General features: G+C 49.8%; 1 protein-coding gene across 11 annotated transcripts in view; it reads left to right on the plus strand.

Annotated features, from left to right (window-relative positions):
• The window catches only part of NRXN2 (neurexin 2), a 326517-nt gene that overhangs the window by 281539 nt on the left and 23103 nt on the right, over positions 1-21875 (plus strand). For 8 of the 11 annotated variants that reach the window (XM_063316920.1, XM_063316922.1, XM_063316923.1 and 5 more), the window contains 2 exons: positions 8575-8664; positions 20608-20930. In XM_063316920.1, coding sequence (XP_063172990.1) covers positions 8575-8664; positions 20608-20930 — 413 coding nt within the window. The remainder of the gene's footprint in view (positions 1-8574; positions 8665-20607; positions 20931-21875) is intronic. The other 3 variants (XM_063316927.1, XM_063316928.1, XM_063316931.1) reach the window with 1 other exon arrangement.

The raw sequence follows: 21875 nt of genomic DNA on the forward strand, positions 1-21875 counted from the left end.
GTTCCTGCCGTTTACTTCACCAGCCCTTTGCATTTTTGCCAAAGGTTGGCGCTTCAGACATCCCGGCCTTGTGTCTGGAAACACGCTGGGAAGCATTGAGGACTGGTGTGGTGGTGTCAGCCAACGGAAGAGGCGAAGTGGGGTATCTAGGAGAGGATCTTCAGAACCTTCCTTCTGTCCTGCTACAGTGATCGTGGGCCACGGGGGTCTTTGCAAACACAGGTGAGCCGGAAGGAACCACATGAGCAAGGATACGTCTGGGTGGATGCAACTCTCAAGGGCAAGTGGACAGGTTGCTCGAACACCTTTTATGCAAAGCTAAACCCTGCTTCTGTCTGTACGCAGTCTTGGCACACCAGTGACAAGGCTAGAACGGAATCTTCAACTTGGAAGGGTTCTGTGAGGCCATCAAGTCCAACCTCTGGTTCCATTAAATTGACGCATCCCTGATCGCACCAGCAAAGGGGAACCTACCCATAGCCTAAATATGGAATCCTCAGACCAGCACCATGAGATGTCTCCCCAAATTCAACAAAAGGAAGGCAGCTGAAATAGGCTTTTTATGGAAGCAGTTAACAAGAACTCTCTCCAGATTATCGGTGGCCCGTATTGTGTGGAGTTCTGTCATTTCCTTGGAGGATGCAAAGTACAGACCAGAATTTTGCTCCCTTTGTGTGAAAAATATGAAGTGGTGGACAGGAAGCCTCCCTGGGGTTCAGACCAGTGGCAATACTATTCTTTGAAATCAGTTAATTAACACAGAAGTGACATTATTCTCATTCTCTCTGTGACACCTTTTTTTCTCAATCTCCCAAGTTTTCTGTTGCTGTTACAATGAGCCGGGAAGAGAAACTCACCTTATTACAGCCATCCTGTTCTTTTCTAAGATGAGCATCTCAACAGAAGGCCATTTATTTATCTGCCTTTAAAAATAATAAATCTGTTTCTGCCTTTGTGTGGAGTGCAAAATCTTTGCGGTGACATCTTTAAGATGCCCTAAAGAGAAAAATGGTGGTGGGGAGGAATCCAGAAGAACAACAAATGTTTAATAAGAAAAACTGTGGGGCACAGTGGGGATGGGGAGGATGTATAGATGGAGCGGGGAAATCTGGGAGATTCGGAATCCCAATCTAATTGGGAACATGTTCCCTATATTCTGAAAAATCAAGAAATAATCAGACACTCATTCTCTCCAAATTATTAATTACTTTGGATACACAAATTGTAAGTCGTTTGGCTGAACTGTAACCCATTCTGTGCTGGGAAGAGCATTTCTCCCAAAGAAAATGGCAAAAGGTTTTTTGGAAAAAAGTAGGGTACAAAAGCAACATTTCTTTAGCGCATGTTCCTTCCATTGCTTGTGTGTGTGTGTGTGTGTGTGTATGCATTTTTGTGGTTTATTCGTTTAGTCGCTTCCGACTCTTCGTGACTTCATGGACCAGCCCACGCCAGAGCTTCCTGTCGGTCATCAACACCCCCAGCTCCCCCAGGGACGAGTCCGTCACCTCCAGAATGTCATCCGTCCACCTTGCCCTTGGTCGGCCCCTCTTCCTTTTGCCTTCCACTCTCCCTAGCATCAGCATCTTCTCCAGGGTGTATGTATACCATGATTTAAATAAGATTTTGTCAACCTGGTACCCTCTGGACAAGCTGACGTGATAGGAGGGGGCTGTGTTAGTCTGTGGTAGCTAAAAATCAGGAGTAGCATCTTTTCCAACTTGCCAATTTTATTAAAAGGCATGATCGCATGAAAGCTTCTGCTTTTTAATTCAATTTCTGGGGCTGAAAAGGTGCTTTGAATTTCCTTTGAATTTCTAGAAATGCTGAGAATTCTGGGAGTTGTAGCCTCTGGATTTAAATTAAATAATTTTTTTATTGTTTAAATTAGTGATTCTCAACCTTGGCATTGTGTGGACTTGGCTGGCTGGGGAATTCTGGGAGCTGAAGTCCACATGCCTTAAAGTTGCTAAGGTTGAGAAACATGTAAAGGTTCATAAGCCTTTGGGCCATCAACTTTTCACCCTCTGCTTTTGGTGGAAATCCTTCTCAAAATTTGGACGTCATCCTGACTATCTTTAATTTTGTATACATGTAGCTCACATGAATGTACATACATTTAAGTATATGTGCATATAAAAGTTGGCATGAGAATTGAAGTCCAAGATGTTTGTCTTCATAGCACTGCATCAAATGTTCAAATGTTATTCCCATTTTAAAGATGAGGAAAACTGAGGCCCACAGACTGGCAGCTGAGCAGATGCCACCATCCTGCACAGTTCCTCTGGGGCTGGCCTTTTCAGAAAAGGCCTTTTGACCAGCCAGACTGAAAGCCAAGGGCTTTTCCTGCGAAAGGAAACATGACCCAAGAGTCCAGAGCTGGCTCCACACAGCCTGCTAAAAATCAGTTTGGCTCAAGACCCAGCGGCTGCCTCCGCGCAACGTGCTGTGAGCCTCAGTGTGGGCTGCTGTTTCGAGGGGCAGCTCAGTGCACTGTGTAGGCTTCACTCATTTGATGGGTCCACCTGCCTAAGTTAAGTTCTGCCAACCCAGAAGAGGGTCGTTTGAACTGAGTTTGGCATGTTGTACAAAACACTGAAAATTCAGCAGACCACATTAAGCAGGTGGTATGAAATTAGCTTATATGTGTGGGGAAGGGGGCTGCCCCATCTGCACACTCTTCGCATTTATTAGGGAGAACAAAATTCCTTGCAAGAGGGAAGACTCCCCCCTCCCTGCCTGGAATCCTTGTGTGATATTTTTTCACCCTTCTCTTCACTGTCGTCTTTCCCTATCCCTCCTTTCTCTTTCTCTCCCTCCCTCCCTCCTTTCTCTTTCTACCTCTCCTCACTCCCTCCCTCCCTCCCTCCCTCTCATGAAAGAAATTGACCCTCCTCCATTGCCCTTGGTTGGCAGTGCCAGCAACAGAGAGGGAGGGTCCTGAGACACTCAGTTGATTAACTGCTGTGCCCTTCAATGATTGATTGGCTAATTAACCAATTTAAATAAATATGGCTGGTCTCCAATTGCTGGCTGGTGGGGCTTGGAGACTCTCTTCAAATGAAAGCTAATAGGCCCCCTGTCCAAATTCCACTGATTTACAAATCCCACAATACAGGCCCCCTCCCTGCTCCCAGAGCAAGAGGTGGCCCAACCTGGTGTTTTTTTTTTACAGAGGTACCAATCAGATCTTTATTACGGTCAATTTACAGATCTAGGGAGAGGCTCCCTTCTGTTTGCATTCCTACGTTTCGTTGCATAAACCGCAATATGTGGGAGCACACATTCATAACCTGGGTTTGAAGCGTGCCACATTTTGTGCATCCAGCAAGTGTATCAAGGAGATTTTTGATCAGCTGGTTATGCAGGTTGTGTGAATGCAGCCACTCCATCAGCCAAGCAGGCCTGACAGTTCTTTCAATCCCCCACCTTGTTGGTGCACAACCATGGAAGATTGGAAGAGCCTTGAAGGGTAAAAGGTAGGTTAAAGGGTAGCCTAGCAGAATTCTGGGAGAGGAGCCTCTTGAGCATATGCAGAGTGCATTTCTGTCACCTATGAGAAACGCTCACTCCCCATAACTTACATAGTTTTGGTGGACGAAGCTTGCCACTGTCAGCTCAGAACACTTTCCTTTAATTGCAGGAGAAGGTGAGAGAACTCCCTTGCTGGACACAGGCAAATCTCCTTCCAGATGAGCTCAGCTCTTGATGTCTTCCTGAGTATATTTGTGGCTGTCTTCTTTTTTTCGTTTCCCCCTCTAGCCTTGAGCCCAGGGTTTTCCTAGTGGTCTCCCATCCAAGATGTCAACAACACTCCCCTCCCTCCATAGTTTTTTGCAATCGGCTAAAGTGGGCTACAGGTGCCAATTTCTGAGGCCATCGGGCTGCAAACCCACCGGCAGTTAAACACGGCCTGGACCCACGCCACCTAGCCTGCTGCCCGTGCGATCCTCTGAGTATCCAAGTTCAGATCCTCAAAACATCCCTGGTTGCTCTTGACTAAACCAGTGAGTTGATTAACAGCCCACCTTGCCTGGAAAGAACTGCTGATGCTCACCCACAGGAGCATTTATGGTTGCTCTGGGGGTCTTGCGCAGGGGGGGAGAAATGTAGTCTTTTGTTTATTTGTTCAGCTTCTTTTGTGGGGCTGCTGTTCCTAGATCTGAGGGCGGGGAATGCCAAGAGAAGGCGCCTCTGAGTCCCGGCAGATAAGACTCAAGCTGTGAAATTGAGTGTAGAGACGGATCCTAATTACAGACTCCGGTCACTTTCTGAGGATGGCGTATTTTTAATTAAAAGATTTTAATCGCCTAGTTAATACAGAAGCTAATGAGAGCATGAAAAGTCCCCGACTTCTCTCTAATTAGGGGACTGAATTGTGCCATGGAATGAGAAGGAAAGACGGGTGGAAAGGGGAGCACCCCTCGCCCCACTCCCCCCCCCCCCCGCCCCCAGGTAGGAGTCTCTGTTCATTCATCTACCCTGTCTTGGCAGCTGATAAATTCTCCATCTTGAGAAATTGGAATGAACAATCATCACTGGAAAAGGGGAACAACCAGACTGCATGCAGTAAATGGCATTTGTTACCAAAAAAACAAACAAACCCTCCTACGTTTCCCCAAACAGGCTGAGCTTTAGAGATGTGACTTGTGCCAGGAAGGAATTCCACAGGTGCAGTGCAGTGCAGTGCAAGGAGAGGGAGCAAAAGAGGGGTCTCCCCTCCCCCACCAGATGGTAAATTGGAATTGATCATCTTGCTTTGATTTACTCCTCCCAACCGTTTGAGAGGAAACAGGTTCATGCTTTGAGCTTTGGGAAAGCAATTTGTAACTCTCCCCCCACCCCCGCACCCAGCAGTCCTCCTTTCCACTTTCCAGGGGGGGGGCTGGGTTCACACAACATAGGCTAACACAGGTGGGTAGCTTGGGTTTCGTCACGTTACAGGAACCAAACTGTTGCCTTCGTATGTGGTATTAGTTGAGCTTCATACAATATCTTTGAGCATTGTATAGCCCGTTCTGTGGATGTGATTGTGTTTTGTTAAACTAGGCTGAGAGGTGGGTCCACTGCATGACTGGACTCAAACACAAGACTCCCCCCCCCCCATTTCATGATGAATGTGCCACATTGCTGACAGCCCCTGCCAGATCAGTGCTTGGCAATGACAGGGCTGCGTTCACACAACCTGCTTCCCCAGTGAGTGAATGAAAATATTTCCTGGGTTCATACTATATGCTGAACCTTAAAAGACCTAAGTGGACCGAGTTTGGACCACACACCAAACCATGGTTATAACGAACCAAGATGATTGTGTGTCCTGGCTAAGTGTGTTGTGCAAACGAAGCCTCTGTCATTTTTAAAGCACAGGCCTTGAAGGCAGGGCAAGAATCGGGTTAAACCTACAAGGAAAGACACCCTGGCTAGACCTCAGGAGGAACGTCCTGACTGTGAGAGGTGCTAGCCAGTGGAACAGGCTGCCACATGACGTGATGAGCTCTTCTTTGCTGGAGGTCTACAAATGGGACTGGCTCTGCCAGTGATGCTCTCGTACAGGGGTTCTTAACCTTATTGTGCCATGGACCCTTCTGAGAATTTGGTCAGTGCTACAGACCCCTTCTCAAAAGATTTGTTTAAATGCGTAACATAGCATAATGGAAACAAAGTTATAACTTTTTCCCATCCCAGTTCGTGGAAATCTCCAGGCTAAGAACTCCTGCTCTATTGGATCTTCCACTGAGTAGGGGTTGGACTAGATGGCCTCTGAGGGGCCTTCTAACTCGGTGATTCTAGGATCACCTGCTTCATTCCATTTGGGGGCTTGACCAAAAGGCTGCCTGAGTTCGACTCCCTCTCTGTGCCTTTTGGGTCCATCGTTATGTCTAGCAGAGGTCAGAGTGAGTTCACCTTGGGAGCAAATAAGCTCCACCTACAAGCTGCAATTGTTCCATTTGCCACCCCGAACCTCCTGGGCAAGAGCAGGAGATATCCTCACCCGCAGAGAAGGCTCATGCCAGAATGCTTGGTCGCAAGACCGTCTGCTTCCCAAACACACTCCCAGCTGCGGCCTCAGCTGGGTTGCCCAGATCCTGCAGTTTTGGCCACCAGAGTGTGTGGCTACTTAGTTACCCGTCCGGCAGAGCCTGTCTTCCTTCCTGCACCTGCCAGTTAGGATGGTGCTAGGCTTAAAAAGGGAGACAGTCTCATCCCTGATGCATTCTATGATTGCTGGAGACTGGTAGGTTTTCCACAATATATATGGATGGATGGATGGATGGATGGATGGATGGATGGATGGATGGGAAGGAAGGAAGGAAGGAAGGAAGGAAGGAAGGAAGGAAGGAAGGAAGGAAGGAAGGAAGGAAGGACAGACGGACTCTGCTTATGTCTCTAGTTTCCCAGCTTAGTTACTACAGTACACACAACTTTCCAAGACTTCCAGGAGGCGTTTCTATGTCCAGTCTTAACAGAAGATCTACACGTGTTTTGGGGAACGTCAAGGCTGGAATTCCCGAATTCCCCAAAGGCTGGAACATGGAGGCCATAGAGCTACTTCCAACTGGTCTTTTGCCTGCTAGGAGATTCCTGCCAGCTTCTCCATCCACCCGCCCGTCACGCTGCTGGGAGGCCTTCTGCTCTTGAGGAGCATGGTCGTGGCCAAACCCAAGAGCGGCATTTAAGGCTGCTGCTTTCAGAAATGGCTTCCTTGGTGGCACTAACTTAGGATGCCCTTACCTCGCTCCGTCTCCAAAAGAGAGAGCCGGGGAAACGTGGAGATTCCTTGGTCTTATTCTCAGAACTGCCCTTTCGCTCAGCTGAGAACCAGCAGTTGCCCTCCCCTCGTTCTTCTTGGCGCTTGAGGATTCACAGATCAGACCACGTCCAGGAGTGCCAAAGGTGTGTCGTCTAGGACGGGCTTCCGAGAAGAGGCTTCTTCGGCCCTCGTCTCCTCGCCACGTCTCCACTGGGGAAGCTCCTCCTCCCCTCGCGGCTTCCTTTAGAGCAGTTCTGGGGTCAAGAGTCAGCCTTGCTGGGCACCCGCCTTGCGTCCGGCGAAAACCCTCTGCCGTGTTTCGGCCGCTCTCACGGTGGTGCTGCTGACCCCGTCTCCGTCTCTGACCAGGCGGACGGTGAAAGGGGGAGCAGCTAGACCAGGCCTGGGGGAAGATGGGGCCCAGAGGGGCAGCAGAGCCAAAGGCATTAGCAAGGAGGTGGAACTCTGCAGCATGGCATCCCAAGGCCCGCGTGGAAAAACTTTGGAAGGCCGCTGTGCATACCTGCTCCGATCTTCTACTTCTTCTCTGTGTTCCCAGCCTTATTTTCTCCTTTGGGAACGCACAACAGGTAAGCAGGTGTGGCTGGCTTAAATTTGGGGGAGAGGATCAGAGTGAAATGGAGCAGGGACACCTTGCGTCCCGAGCAGGCAATGTACAGGGTGGCGCTCCTTCCGAAAACCCTTTGGAAGGGACTGTACTTCCCATCTCGACCAACTCAGCCTTTGAATTATAGGGCTGAGCAGAGGACAGAAACTGGGAACAAGGTCTCCCAAAGCTGGGGAGAAAGACTGGGTGGTTTCGGTCTGAGCTGAGAACCCTCAATTCCAAGCATTACGATCTCGGACTAGCGTGGGCAGCTCTGCGAGATCGTGGATGTGGGAAAGGATGGTCCACGGTGTGTGATTCTAACCCTCTTTTAAAACGTGACAGTGTGGGGAAAATTGGGGTGTCCCACCTTTGAAGGCCAACCTTTGTGTGATCGCCTGAAGGGTATCGTGGGACTGAATTTGGCTCTGCTTGGCATCCACTGCCTCCTTCCCAAGACGCCTGGCCTGCCCCCACGTTTCAACCCCCTGTTGTTTTTACGGCCAGGCGGCTCGATTCCTTTGCCCGTCTTCAGATGCAAACGCGGGACAAACCTGTGGGCCTCTCGCTGTGGGTGGCAGAATGGAGGGGGGTCGGTTTCTGGTGGAGTCGGGCAGGGAACAAGCCGGGACGTGGGAATTAAATTAAACCGAAAGGAGAATTAAAAAAAAGTTTTGGAAAGGAAACTTTTGGAAGAGAGTTGGACAGTGCAACGTTGCTTTTTCCACCATTTTGTGACGTAGAACTAAAGTCTGCTAATAAAGTGAATTTAATTTTTTGCTTAAAAAAAAAAAAAAAAAGGCACTGGGGAGAATTTGTTCCTTTCCCCAGCGCCACATAAAGCTTTCTAACTTCCACTTCCCCGTTGTAACACTTAAACTAAACCGTGTAACTAGTGCTTTATCCGTTGTGGCTAAAACAGCTAAATCCCACAAACAAATCCCAGACTGACTGCCCTTCCTCCCCCCCCCAAAAAACAGAATTAATGGAAACCTAACCGCTAATTTTGATCCAGCGCTTAAACTGCTATTTGGAGTGTAGTCTGACCTCTCTAAAATTGCTAACCTCTGACCTTTGACCTTCCAGATGGCGTATATGTCTCTTTCTCTCTCTCTCTCTCTCTCTCTCTCCTCGATTTTTATTTTTATTTCTTTTACTTTTTTTGGTGTCGTTCTTTTTCTCTTAACCATCTACAAATCTCTCTCTAAACTTTTTGAAGGGAACACTGATAATGAACGGCTGGCGATTGCTAGACAAAGAATACCGTATCGGCTCGGTCGAGTAGTAGATGAATGGCTACTCGACAAAGGTAATTAACGACAATTAATTCCGGTTAACTCACAAACAAGTAAACAAGGGGGTTAACGGTGCAGCCCTCTCCCCCTTGCGTCTCCCTCCCTCCCGCCCTCTTTCCCGGCTTGTGGGAGGCGGCTCAGGCTGGTGAGCAGAGGCGAAGTTGGGGATCCTCGGAGGTGCCCAGGCCGGCTTGGCTGAGGGGCCAGGATTGGCTCGGTCGCCTCCGGAAATGGGGCTGGCACACCCACATCCCCCTGCAGGGTGGGATCTGCCGGGCAGGGGGCAGACTTTGGGTGCCGGCACCTCTTGCCACCTCCCCCAGCAGAGTGCAAGGACGAGAGAAGACCCCTGGGCGCGGGCGAACAAGTCAGTGGAACACCGAGGGGTGGGGGGAGAGGAGCAACAGCTTAGGGGCCTGGGCCGATTTTTGGAAAGGGCGCTTTACCCTGAGGGCCTTGGCCACAAAGCCTCTCCTGCAAACCCGCCCCCCCAGAACGAAGCAGGTCTGATGGCGAGTCGCAAGGGTCAGCCGTTTTGGATCAGAAGGCCGAGAGGAGCCGCCCGAGAGTCCTTTGCTAGTATTTGCTGTGGCTTAGAGTGCCCTTTTCCAGCTTGGAAGCTCTTCTGGAGAATGCGGACTTCATTTCCCAGAATTCTCTCCAGTGGCCACGCCAGCAGGGGGCTTCTGGGAATTGAAATTCACACTTCTGGAGGGCAGCTGAGTTGGGAGGAATCCGGGGCATTCTGCACTCAGATGGGGGGCCCAGCTCTGGATTAAACTTCCCCTTTCTTTGGAAGTAAAGTCTCCTCAGTAAAGTTGCAGCCCTGAGCCAGGACAGGGGACTCTGCTGGCAGTCCTTGCTCTGAAGGTTCCATGAGGCCCAAAGATGCTGCCTCTTCCCGTGTCTGTCTCTCTCATGCTTCCTGACATCACAAGCTTCGTTGCTTTTAACCTTGATGGACTCTTTTCCCCTCTTGTGACTTCGGCTATCTGCAGCGAGAGGTCGTCCCCTGAAGGACTGCCTTTCCTCCAGCATCAACCACCTGGCCAGTCCCCAAGACTTCTGGTGGCACAGAGTGGCGGCCACAGATTTAGACCGTAGCAAGACAGATGAGAAAGACATGCAGGGACTCGTAAGCAGGTCAAGAAGGAGTGGGATGAAGCAGGTGTCCAACCTAGAGGTGATCCCTGAACTTTCCCCACTGAGGGGTCAACATACTTGTCTGCTTCCCGAATTAGGGCAACACTCACAGTCTTCATCTTTGCCTCTTCTCACCAGCTTTGAGGTTCAATAAACCTCCCTGTTTATTAAACTTCCTGAATGATGCATCTGACCCAATTCGGGCCGAGGGCTGCACCTTTAACACTTTAAACTCAGCGGGGAAGGAATGAGCAAAAAAAGAAAAAAAAAGCCCAAAGAACAGAAAGATCATTTCTAAATTATAACTTAACCAGCTAATCACACTTTAACATGCTTTTAACTCAAATCAAAGTACTAAACAGTTTTTTTAACCGCTAAATTCCAAATGGCTTAATAATCATCCATAGGTGACCTTGCTTTTCTAAAGGGGGAGGTGGGAGAAAAAGACCTTTTAAATGTATATTTTTAATGTCTATGCCTTGATGGTTTAAACAGGCTGTAATTACAAAACAAAAACAAACCAACAAAAATATAATTAAAGGGAGTTCTAAAGCATATGAGTAACAAAAAAAATGAGAAGAAAAAAGGAAGAAAAAGCAGCAGAAATTCAGATGGATGTGAAAAGGGGGGTTATAAAGGTGGGGAAGAAATGTGGAGAATTAAGGGAACTGCTGCAAGACGGTGGATAAATGTATGTGAGTAACACTTTATTGTTATTAAAACAGCACTTTCTTCCATGCACTCTTTTTCTTTCCATCACAAGGGGCCGTGTATGCAGGATGGGCCAACGTTTTTGGGGTGCAGAGGCTCACAGTGGTGCCCCAGCAAGGCGAAGGCACACATTTTGGTCTGTCCTTTTCACAAACCATTTCCACGGCCATCTTCAAACACCTCTCCCTGCGAAAATTGAGCTAATTTTGGCTGTGTGATTTCACATCATTTTTCACAGTTCCAGGGAGGTTGTAAGTGTAGGACGGGAAAAGATTTTCCTTCCCAAGGCCTCACGCTCCCACCCGTAACTGTACCCACACCCCAAAAATGGGGGGAAATGTTTACTTTCAAAAAATGGCCATTGTGTTCCTGTTCCTGCACAGTCTTGGGGAGAGATTTTCCCTCTGGTTTTGGAGGGGTATGTTTTACTGGAGTTAGGTCTACCTTTGAGGTTTTCTGTCCATTTTTAAAGTTTCCCAGCTCAAACTTGTGAGAAATCACACTATCAATTACAGAAAAAAATTCCAGGACAGGAAAAATGGCTCGGGACTGCATACTATCCCCGATTGGCAGGGTGGCTTGGGCAGCAAGTGCCAAAGTTTTGGAGAATTTGCAAACGGGAGGACAAAGTTTCTGCCTATTGTCAGACACAGATTTCCCGTTTGTTTCTGCAAACAGCCTCCAAACATTTGATGCCATCTCTCCCCTCGCCTGCTCACCCTGGGCAGAGAATGTCATCAGAAGTGTTTTGATGCTGCTGCTAGGGCTGCCTCCTTCCTCTCCGGAAGAAAAAACTTCGCAGAAAGATTCTCGCATTCCTCAATCCCGACATGCAAAGGGCAACGAAGTCCTGTCCTGCTGGGGAGGGCAGGACAAGGCTTTCCCCCCAGTAGCCTTTGTGGAGTCGGTGCTCAGCGTTGGGGGGATTCAGCTGCTTGACTTGGGAAGCTGTCTAGAGGCCCCACGGATGGGTTGGTTTCCAAATCCCATAATCCCCAGACAGTTGGGACAGTTGGACTCAGGAAGGCAAGATGGAGGAGTCATGGGCTGGATTTCCACATTGTGTTTAATTGACTAAACCACAGTTGCCTGGCTTCACACATCACACAGATTCCTGAGTTCAAAAGCACGGCATGCTGAACCCAAACCAACGTTCCTCATGGCTTGGTACCACATATACCTGGCTAGGAGTAAATGCTTGCTTGAGGGCGGACTAGCAAAGGGCTAACAAATTTCTCCACCCTGTAATCGTTGCAAAATGACAGTTGAACATACATCCTGAGCTCAGATTTATTTAGTCTGGATTCAGAAGCTGCGCCTTTTCAAACTAAACGATCCCTTCTAGCCCCATGGACTACCCTAGACATTTTCAGTCCTTCAAGGCCTCGTAACATTTGCCCGCTAGGAAAGATGAAGAATTTATGACCAGACCTTCTCTCTTCCCTGCCCCTCCAAGAAAGAGCAGTGCGTGCCTGAGATTTTTCCTAGTCAAAAGAAAGAAAAGGCATAAAGACCCACAGCTGGACTACATGGAATAGAACAGCTGAGATTTAAAATTTGAGGAATCTGTCTTTAGGTTATGAGAACTTTACTACAGCTTGGTGTAATGATTAACAGGTGCTCAAATCAAATCAAATCTTTATCACAGTCAAAGACCAGCATAAATTAAAGGTGCTGGATTGGAAACTGGGAGACTTGAGTTCTAATCTTGCCTTGGGCATGAAGCCAGCTGGGTGGGTTTGGGCCAGTCCCCCTCTCTCAGCCCCAGGAAGGAGGAGGCCAGGGAAAACCACTTCCAGAACTGATGCCAAGAAAACTGCAGGGTTCATGCAGTCACCAGAGTCAGGACTGACATGAAGGCACCATGAACACACACACCCCCCCTCTAAGAGGCATTGAAAGAAGTTTCAATAAGATGGCCACCTAATGGGGCCACCTAACCAACCTTGGCCGATTTCATAAAGCTAAGCTGTCTCACCCTTTGATGGGAGACCACCAGGAAGGTCTAGACTGGCCTGGGAAGATGAAGATGCAGCAAGCCACTCTCTCCGAGATCCCAGAAAGTCAGGCCCACCGCAAAGGAGGCTTTTTCTTCCTTAATCGCAGAGAGGTGGTAGGTTGAGGTCTTGAAAAGGCAAAGTCGTTGGGCCCAACCTAGGGGACCCTAAGAAATCTCTATGCCGGAGGCTAATCTGGGAAGCTAAACATCCCAGGACAAGCCAAGCGCAAACTGTCTCTTTTGTTGCTCAAACAACCCCAGCCCTTGGCCAAGGTTTGAGTCAAACTTAACCCCAAGGAGGCATTTTATTTCTTTGCTATTTTAATTGTATTCCCCTTTCCTCTAAGAGCTCAGCTAGGCGTCAGGCTGTAGTATTTCACATTGGTATTAAATTGGGCACGTGCTCATTCTAAGCACAGAACAAGACCTGTTTTGACAACAGTCCTGTGAAGTAGGCTGAATGGGCCCAAAGTCACCCAGGGAGCTTCTGTGCCTGAGGGAGGATTTGAACCTGGGTCTCCCCATTTCCAGTCCATGTCTTTCACCATTACCCCACACTGGCCCTCTCTCAAAAGGCTAATGAGGTTGGGCTGGATTAGGATGAGAGACCACAGAGAAAGCCAAGGGCTGTAGGCTGTACTGGGGACCCCCCCCCAGTTCATAGACATTGTCTCCCTAACATGAGCCAGAAGAGGAGCAGCAAAGCGTGGGGGACTTAGCAGTGGGGTCTCCTGAAGATGCTGCCCCTCAGCACCGAGGCTTTTTAGCCCAGCCCAATGTTGGAATTAACTTGTTCCATGAACAAGGTGGCTGCATTTTGTTAACCCAGGTTTGATGCGTTGTGTGCACTCAGTCACTGAAGCCTGAAACTAATGCTATCCATGGCAGGGACAAGAACCCACTAAGCCATTAACTAGCCAACTCTGTTTTGGGCTCCCCGAAAACACAGCCGTTGTCTTTCTGGCAGTAGTGATGCTGGTGGAGGCCTTCCGGCCAAGAAAGTTTTACTCCACCCCATCATCTGATCCCGCAAAGACATATTCACACAACCAGCCAGGTCAAGTTCAAGTTCTGAAAGCTGCATTTGCACAGCCAACCAAAGCTACTTAGTTTCAGCCAGGTTTTTTTCCTGGTTCAGCATATGCAAACCCAGGATTGTCTATGATTCAGTGTAGGAAATAGGCTGTTAAATACACCGAGCGAACCTATGGTCAGATCATGCCAGTAACACACGTGAGTTGCTTCAAGAGTTCCTGGAGTTTCTTCCCCAACTTCTGGTTGGGAGCAGGCGAAGAGGTGCCTCCTGTTCAAGTTTCCCTTTTCATCCTGCAGCGCCTGGACAAAGAGAACCAGGAAGCCCAGTTTCTGATTTTCTCTGAGTCCCAGGCCACCAGGACAAGACCGCTTCCTAATTGATCGGATATGTCGAAGAGTGGAATAGAAACAAATGCTGTCAACATTAGTGTCTGTGAGAAAATGGATGGAAAGGAAGTCGTAAATGCTGCAAGAATATTAAAAGGCTGCAGGCATCAATGGTGTTGCAGGAGAAGTGTTAAAATATAGATTTGAGTTTGCTTATGCAGTGGTCGTGCAAAGCAATGTGTGTGAAGGCTGCATCTGTGTTTGAAGACTGGAAAAAGGCTGTTCCTCTGGGCAAAGGGAAGGTAGCAAGAATTAATTGCCAAAGCTACAGGGTTTGTGAAGTGATACCTTATAGGAGAATGAGTAAAATTTGGGGACTGCAGCATGGCTTTATGCCTGGCAGGAGGTGTAAGATCAGGGTTTCTTCAAGTCACTGAGACGTGTGTGAATGGGAGAAAGTTTATTGTCCATTGGCTGGTTTAGAAAAACTATATGATCAAGTGTCAGGGTTGAATTATGGGACGTTCAACAAGAAAATAGAGTTGCAGGTTAGTTGCTGAGCATGCTAAGAGTGGGATATGATGGGAATAAAGCACGAGTGAGTATAACAGGCTGCTTAGCAAATGGTTCAACATCGAACTAGGAAGACAAGGATGTGTGATATCCCTGTGGTTAGTTAATGTCTTTATGGATAAATGTATAAGAAATGCTTTTTGTGATGTCAAGGGTGTGTTGGTTGTAGATGCACATATATGTGCACTTCTGTACACAAACCTTGCCACACTGTTAGATGAGAATCCAGATGATTTTCACGGAAAGTTTGATAGATTGAACGATGCAACGAGGAGTGCGGATCTGAAAATTAACGTATTACAGGGAAGTTTTACAGGGAAAGTGGAAATTGCAAGTTCTTCATAAATGGCAAAAAAACCCTAGAGCAAGTAGATGAGTCTGTGTACTGTACTAGAACATGCTAAGCAAACTGGGTTTTTTAATGGGGAAATGGCAGTAGAATTTCTAAGACATGCTAAGACTAGCAGGAATATAGCGGGTAGTTTGCGGGCAGTGGTGAGGAATGGATGCTTCTCAAAAGAAGCGAAAGTGGCTGAGTGTAAGTGGGTGCTGCCACGGAAGGCAGAGTTAAGCATGTCAGGGAAACGAGGAAGTCGCATGCAGGGAAAATGGGGCCCTTAAGAAGTGTGCGCAGCAGAATGAGAAGCGACGGGGTCGAGAGCGAATCTCGGCTGAAAGAGCGTGGCTTGAACAGCGGAGCCGGCAGAGGGACGGACGGAGTGCCTTGAGGCGGTCCAGTCTTCGAGCGAGGATGAATGAGAAGCGGACTGCGGAAGAGCCGTGGGGGGGAAGACGGCGTGGGGGGAGAGGAAGGGGCGCACAGGCATTGCGGCCGGGTGGGGCCGGAGCGGGGCTGGAAGGGAGGGAGGAGGAAGCTTAGAGAAGAAAAGGCAGTGTACGAAGCAGCTTATGGATGTGGTGAGAAAAAGTTAAAAAGTTACGGAGAGCTTGTGTATAGTGTTGGTATAAGTTAGTTTTAGATCTACAGGTAGTCCTTGAGTTATGACAGTACTTGGGACCGGAATTTCCATTGCTAAGCGATGCAGTTGTAAAGCACAATGTCATGTGGCCGCATCGCTTAGTGAGGGCACTCCCAGTTGCCGTCATTAACAAAATCCCACCAGTCGTTAGCCAAGGACCCGCCCTGATCCAAGCCATTCTGGGCTTGGTCCCTCCTGCCCCAAGCCTCGGTTCTTCCGAGGTAAGGGCTGCCTCCCCTCCACTCACCCGCCTATCTCCCCCCATCTCTGCCCTTTTGCCCACCCTGCACCCTGCCGTGCGGGGCGGCAGGCAGCCCCAGAACCCTGTGGCTCAGGGGATTCTTGGCACGCTGCAACTCTGGGGCTGCAAGAAGCCCGTGAGCTGCAGCGCAGCACAAAGCTGCAGCCACCCCCGAAGCCGCCCAGCCCAGCCCCAGCCGCCCTGTACTCTGAGGCCCAGCCAACCTCTGCTGTCTCCTTGCTCCTCCCTTCACAAGGCAGCTGCTGGCCATGCCAGGCCATTCCCCAGGTCTTGCAGGGAAATTGCCATGCAGAACCTGGGTAAGAAAGCCTCATGTGGCCAGCAGCTGCCTCGCGAAGGGCCGGGGCGGGCATGGCGGGTCAGCAGCAGGAGCAAGATGGTGAAGGTCAGCTGGGGTGGCAGGGGCTGCAGAGTGCAGGGGCCAAGAGGCAGCGATGGGGGGGAGATAGGCAGGTGGTGGCAGCTAAAGTGTCCCTGTGGTCGTAAGGGTGGGTGGGTGGGCTGCCAAGCGTCCAAATTTTGATCACGTGACCGCAGGGGCGCTGCCACAGCCGTAACTTCAAGGAACGGTCATAACTACCATTCATTCAGCACCGTTGTAACTTCAGTCACTGAATGAATGATTGTTAAGCGAGGACTACCTGTCTTTCCTTCCCTCTGGGCCTCAATGTCATGGGTTCAGCCTTCTCTGCACTTTGCATAACATTAATATAGGTAGATGGGGGGGTTGTATTCTTTACTGTGTTTATGTCCTGCCTTTTCTCAGAAGGCTCCAGGTGGCACACTACTGAAGAAAGGAAAAGGAGGGAGGGAGGGAGGGAGGGAAGGGGAAAGAAGAGAAGAGAGAGAGAGAAAGAAAAGAAAGAAAGAAAAAGAAAGAAAGAAAGAATTGAATGAATGAATGAATGCATTTCTGGCCAAAAACAGGTTGGTCGTTTTTTTTACTTGTCCTGCAAAAAACCCAGCCCAAATTAGCTTCTTTGAGACTAAGAAAGGAAAGTCCCCTGCTTGGGAGGGGTCCAAAGCTCCATTTGAACATGCACTAATATTTATTCCCATAATTACTTTGAGCTGCAGCCCCCGATCAGCCAACAGCCGTTTCTCAAGCCGCTTTTGCCAGCAAAGCAGAACTTCCCCATGACCCACATCCACTGGCTCACACAAGACGCTTAACCAGGCCAGTGAAAACCTGGTGTGGCCTTTGCACAGCCTGCTAAGCTTAGCTCAGTGTGTGTGTGTGTGTGTGTGTGTGTGTGCGCACGTGTCTGATGTTTGAATCCAGCCTATTTAGATTAGTTTATTATCTGACATGGTTACGCAAGTCCAGAAACTAAATTGATGTGGTAGTCACTTTTGGGTGGTCTGTGACTGCCCCTCACATTCTTTTCCCACTTAGCATCATGAGGGTGCCAATCCACCCTGACTTACCAGAGGCTGAAAGCCCCCCACCCTGATCAAGGAAAGCCAGGCCTTTTATTCGCCTCCTTACACAGGTTGGCACAACATCCTGAGCCAGGTTAGCAAAAAATCCCATTAGTTCTGTTTACCCAGAATTTCAAGTTTGGTAAGTTTTAAGCTTAGATTATTTTTTTACTTAGTGTTGGGGTGCAAAGAACAGCCCATCTGGTCAATTTCTACTGCAGCCCCAGAAAACAGGTTAATTCGGGAAAGAGGTTAACCACGTTGTGCAAGCACGTTGTTCATCCTTCCTCTGCGTTGCACACCGAAGGAGAACCACCTTGGTGTCTGGGCTGTGTTTCCTTGGGTTCTCGTGTGCAACCTTGCAGGGCTGTCATTGCAGCAAGAACGTCTGGGGGTGCCAGCAGGCTTGAGCAATAATGAAGGTTTACACAAGCATGTAATGGGAGGGTTATATTAGCTACTTAGCCAGTTTTGTTCCCGAATCATCACTCACAGGAATCGCTAAATCATCTTGGCTTGCACAGATGTTTGATTTGGCCTTGGTGCTATTTTCTCTTTCTGTCTCTCTTGTACACAGACACACAGACACACTTTGTTTGCAATCGAGCAGTGAAATTTTAGCCAAATAGCACTCTGGCATTACTCACATGCATTTATTTCGTTGTAGCATCCCAGCTTGGTCTCTGAGCTGTCTGGTGCCCAGTGAAGTTTGTCGGCATACGCGTGGGACCAGCAGTTCATATACATAGCTCTGCATATATGTGGAAAACTACACAGGACTCCTGGAGGGGGAGGCAAAGTAAACATACAAGCAGAAAACAACATTAAATCTGGAGGAAAGTGGCCATTAAGAGCCAAAACTAATTAGCTAAATCAAATGGGGATGGCGGAAAATCCTTGATGAGATGGATCCTTGCAAGGAAGTAATTTATTTTGGGCCTGATCTGTTATCCTGGATCAAGCAGCCTTTAAAATAAAAAATATTCCTGTTTTCTAAACCAAAGGGAGCCAAAAAGAGACTCAAGAGGGTGGCAAAGATATGCTTGCAAACTTCTCAAGGAGTAATGGGGGAAAAAACAGTTATTTTAAAGTCTGGGTTTTATTCTGGATTTGGAAGTATATATCCATGTATATATATTTCCTCCATAGCTGGTTAGGAAAGCAGTTCTCTTCATCTGAAGATGCTCGTTCAGTTTGCAACACAATCCCATTAATATCCCCCCTCCCCATCTGTGTGTGTGCATGCACATGCACATCAAAGCCCAAACCGTGTTTCGTTGGAGCCAATAGCGAGCGAGGGGGTGTCCTCCTTCCCCACGGTGGAGTCTGAAGCTTGAAGCTTTGCAGGCGTTGTTCCCGGCCCCAACTGAGCTGGCTGCAGCCTTCCCCCATTCGCTTCATCCCTTCCGGCCCCACAGATGGGCTCCAAAGACATTTGGTTTACCAGCAGAGGCACTTCAGGGTTTCTCACCTGCCTCGCCACTACCTGGGCTCTCTTCCAAACTGCCGTCATGTGCCAAAGTGGGAGCCTGCCCCAGCTCGAAACATCCAGCTGCTCCCGACTTTGGGGGCCGATTAGAAGGGCATTGGTGGCATTAAACACATTTAATAGGCCAGTGAATGATTCATGCAGAGCACCGGCATTCACTTGACATGCTAAGCCTAGCTGGATTTAACCTTGGCTGGTATGTTGGTCTTGTGGCTTAGCAGGTGGGGCAAACCCAAACCTGTTAAGTGAGTTGATGCTTCAGTGTATTGGACAATCCCAGAAAATGGATGTTTAGCAACCAAGAAGTGTGGTTACCGTGTGTGAGCCTGCCAATCTGCCTTTCCAATGTAGTGCTGGGCTTGGTCCCCTCTTTTCTTTAATCCCTGTCCTTGCCTTGTTCAGTTTGGCCCCTGCCTGCAGCCTGTTCATCCCACCTGACAGGATGAGGTCAGGGGAGATAAAACGAGAACCAGACAGGTGGAAGAGGGGGGCCCCTTCCCATCCCCTTCCACTGTGGACCTGACCGCTGAACTTTTTGCATGCTTGGGAAATAACAGCACACCACAACTGTTGGGGAAGATCCCAGCAGGACCCAAAACCTTACTGGCCACACGAACAGGAAAGATTTTTGCAAAGCTTGCTTTCCATTCTCCTGACTTTTCAGAGTGGGCCTTCTGGGCAGCTCCCACCTCAGCATGTAGCTAGCCCAAGATTAACCTGGTTACCCATCACTTTGTCTTGTCTGCTTGTGCGGATAATGCTGAACTTTGATCCTGAACGTTAATCCATTTTCTGGGCTCAAGGGATCATAGACAGATCTAATGGATCAATCATCCAAATATGCTAAGCTGTGCACAGGAACAAAGCCAAGCTTAGCATCTTCTGTGAATGAAGCTGGGCAGTCTTTTACTGACCTAGTTACACGCAATTCTGTTCACCAGGGGATTGAATGAACCCATTTTCTGGATTCACACAATACTTTGAACCATAAACTAACCCAGCTCAAGCTTAACATTGTGTGCTTAACACCATGTGCAGATGCATTTGCTAAGTTTTCACCGAGTGTGCATGTTGTGCAAACCCAGCCAGAAAGACAGGAGGGGCTTGCAGTCGGTCAAGGAGCTTGGAAGGGGAACGGCACAGTTGTATGGGACAGTCACGGCCCTGCCAAATTAGAGCTGGACCTAAGCCTGGATTTAGCTGCTTTTTCCAGACTTTACCTCCAGTTAGGAAAACGCCGCTCTGTTCCTCTGGTCCCCGCGCTGTTCTCGCTCCCTTTTTGTCTGAATGGAGCCTCGAGGGGAAAGGGAGATGCGTTTGGGGAGGGCGAAAGAGTCGAGGGCCCAGGGGCATTCCAGGGAGGGCTCTGCAAAGTGAACGGGAGAAGCTTCGAATCTCCTTCCCGGGTGGGTGATGAGAAAGAAGGGAGGGAAGAAAGGATCGGGAAATAGAGAGGCTGAGCATTTGAACACGGTTGCAGAAAGGGAGGGAGGAGGGAGGGGTCAGTAGGAAGTGGATGGGGAAGGCAGGACCATTCAGGAGATGAATGAGGAACCCGGAGATGCGAGTACTACCCAGTGTGGCGGTAGTGGGCAGAAGGGGAAGAGCAGGTGGAGTTGGTGGCTGGATTCCCACACTCCCCATCAGTGGCTCAGGGAAAGTTCTGCTAACTGCATTGGCACAATGTGCTACGCCCAGTTAGTTGGAACCTGGCTGGGGGTGGTCAGCAGTTTGGTGTGTCGCGTGAGCCCAGCACATGTGGTAAGCTTAGGGTCCGGGGTGTCGTATGGACTCGGGACAGGTCAGGGAGAACCCTGTGCCAGGTGTGGTGCACGATCAGAAGGTCGAGTTGACGCGTGGAAGCCTGGAGGGCAATGGGAAACAGGCTGGGGGCCACCTTAACCTGGAGTCCCGTCTGGCCCATCTTGACAGCTCTTGTTTCCGGAGCCGGAGGCCAAGCACCCTTTTCACCTTTCCCCCTTCTCTTTCTGCTTCTTTGGGGCCCTTCCCCGGCAGGTCGCCAGCTGACCATCTTTAACAGCCAGGCCGCCATCAAGATCGGAGGCCGGGACCAGGGCCGGCCTTTCCAGGGCCAGATCTCGGGTCTGTACTACAACGGGCTCAAGGTCCTCTCCTTGGCCGCCGAGAGTGACCCCAACGTGAAGGTGGAGGGCAACCTGCGGCTGGTGGGCGAGGTGCCGTCCGTCATGACCACTGAGACCACGGCCACCACCCTGCTGGCAGACATGTCCACGACCATCATGGAGACCACCACCACCATGGCCACAACCACCACGCGGCGTGGCCGTTCTCCCACCATGCGGGACAGTATTACTCAGGTGAGCAGGCCAGAGGAGGGCCAGGGAGCAGAGGGAGGGAGGGAGGGAGGGGGTCTCGGGAAGGTCTGAAAGGAGGCCTTGCCCAAGGCGGGGAGGACCGAAGGCATCAGAAGCCCAGATGTTCCCCTTTGGCACTTGGCAGCCAAATCTCGGAAGGGAAGCACGTCAGAGGCAGAAAGCCATGTTAGGAAACGCAATGCAGCAAATGTTGGGAGCCCATCTGAGCCGGGACTCCCCTCTCGGCAGCCCTCTGGAGCATCCCCGGGGGCCAAGAGGGGTCCGGCGGACGACGTAGGAAGGGCGGCAGGAAGGCATCGCCGTCACGGCTTTTGTGGGAAAGCCCAGGAAATCATCAGCTGAGAAAAGGGGCTAGGCTAGGCACTGACCCCAAACGCAAACAAGCCCCGAGTTGCTACTAACTGGGCCGGGTGGTTCTGTGAATGCCAGCCCCCGAGAAAGGTGCCAGACTCATCTGGCATCTCCAGGCCCCTGAGCCGCTCAGGTCACAACAGCAAAACCCACAGGCTCCCCCGAAGCCCGTAGCTTTGGGGCTCAAAAGGTGGGAGCGGTTTGGGAGGAGATTGGGGGGTTGGTTGGGAAACTGTCCCTGCATCTGTCCCTGTTGGGTTTTCCCAGCTGCCCCTCTGCCCAGAGCGCTGGGCCCCAAATGGGGAGAAAAGCAGCTTGTGGGGGCACTTTTCTCTGCAGAACCCCCCCCCCCAGGGAAACGAGCTGAAGCCCCCCCTTTCAGAATTCCACCTTGGCAGCGGCTTTTTCGTCTTCATAAAAGCTCTGGGGAGAATCACATCACACTCAGACCCCACAGCCTTTTCTGCCCTCCCAGCACTCCGCCTCTGCTGAAAATGTGTGAGGCTCCAAGTAAGGCAACAGCGCATCTCCTTCCCCTTCCCACTGCGCAGCTCTCTCCTAGTCTCAGCTGCCCAA

This window comes from Candoia aspera, chromosome 17, assembly GCF_035149785.1.
Source record: "Candoia aspera isolate rCanAsp1 chromosome 17, rCanAsp1.hap2, whole genome shotgun sequence".
Classification (NCBI taxonomy): Eukaryota; Metazoa; Chordata; class Lepidosauria; order Squamata; family Boidae; genus Candoia; species Candoia aspera.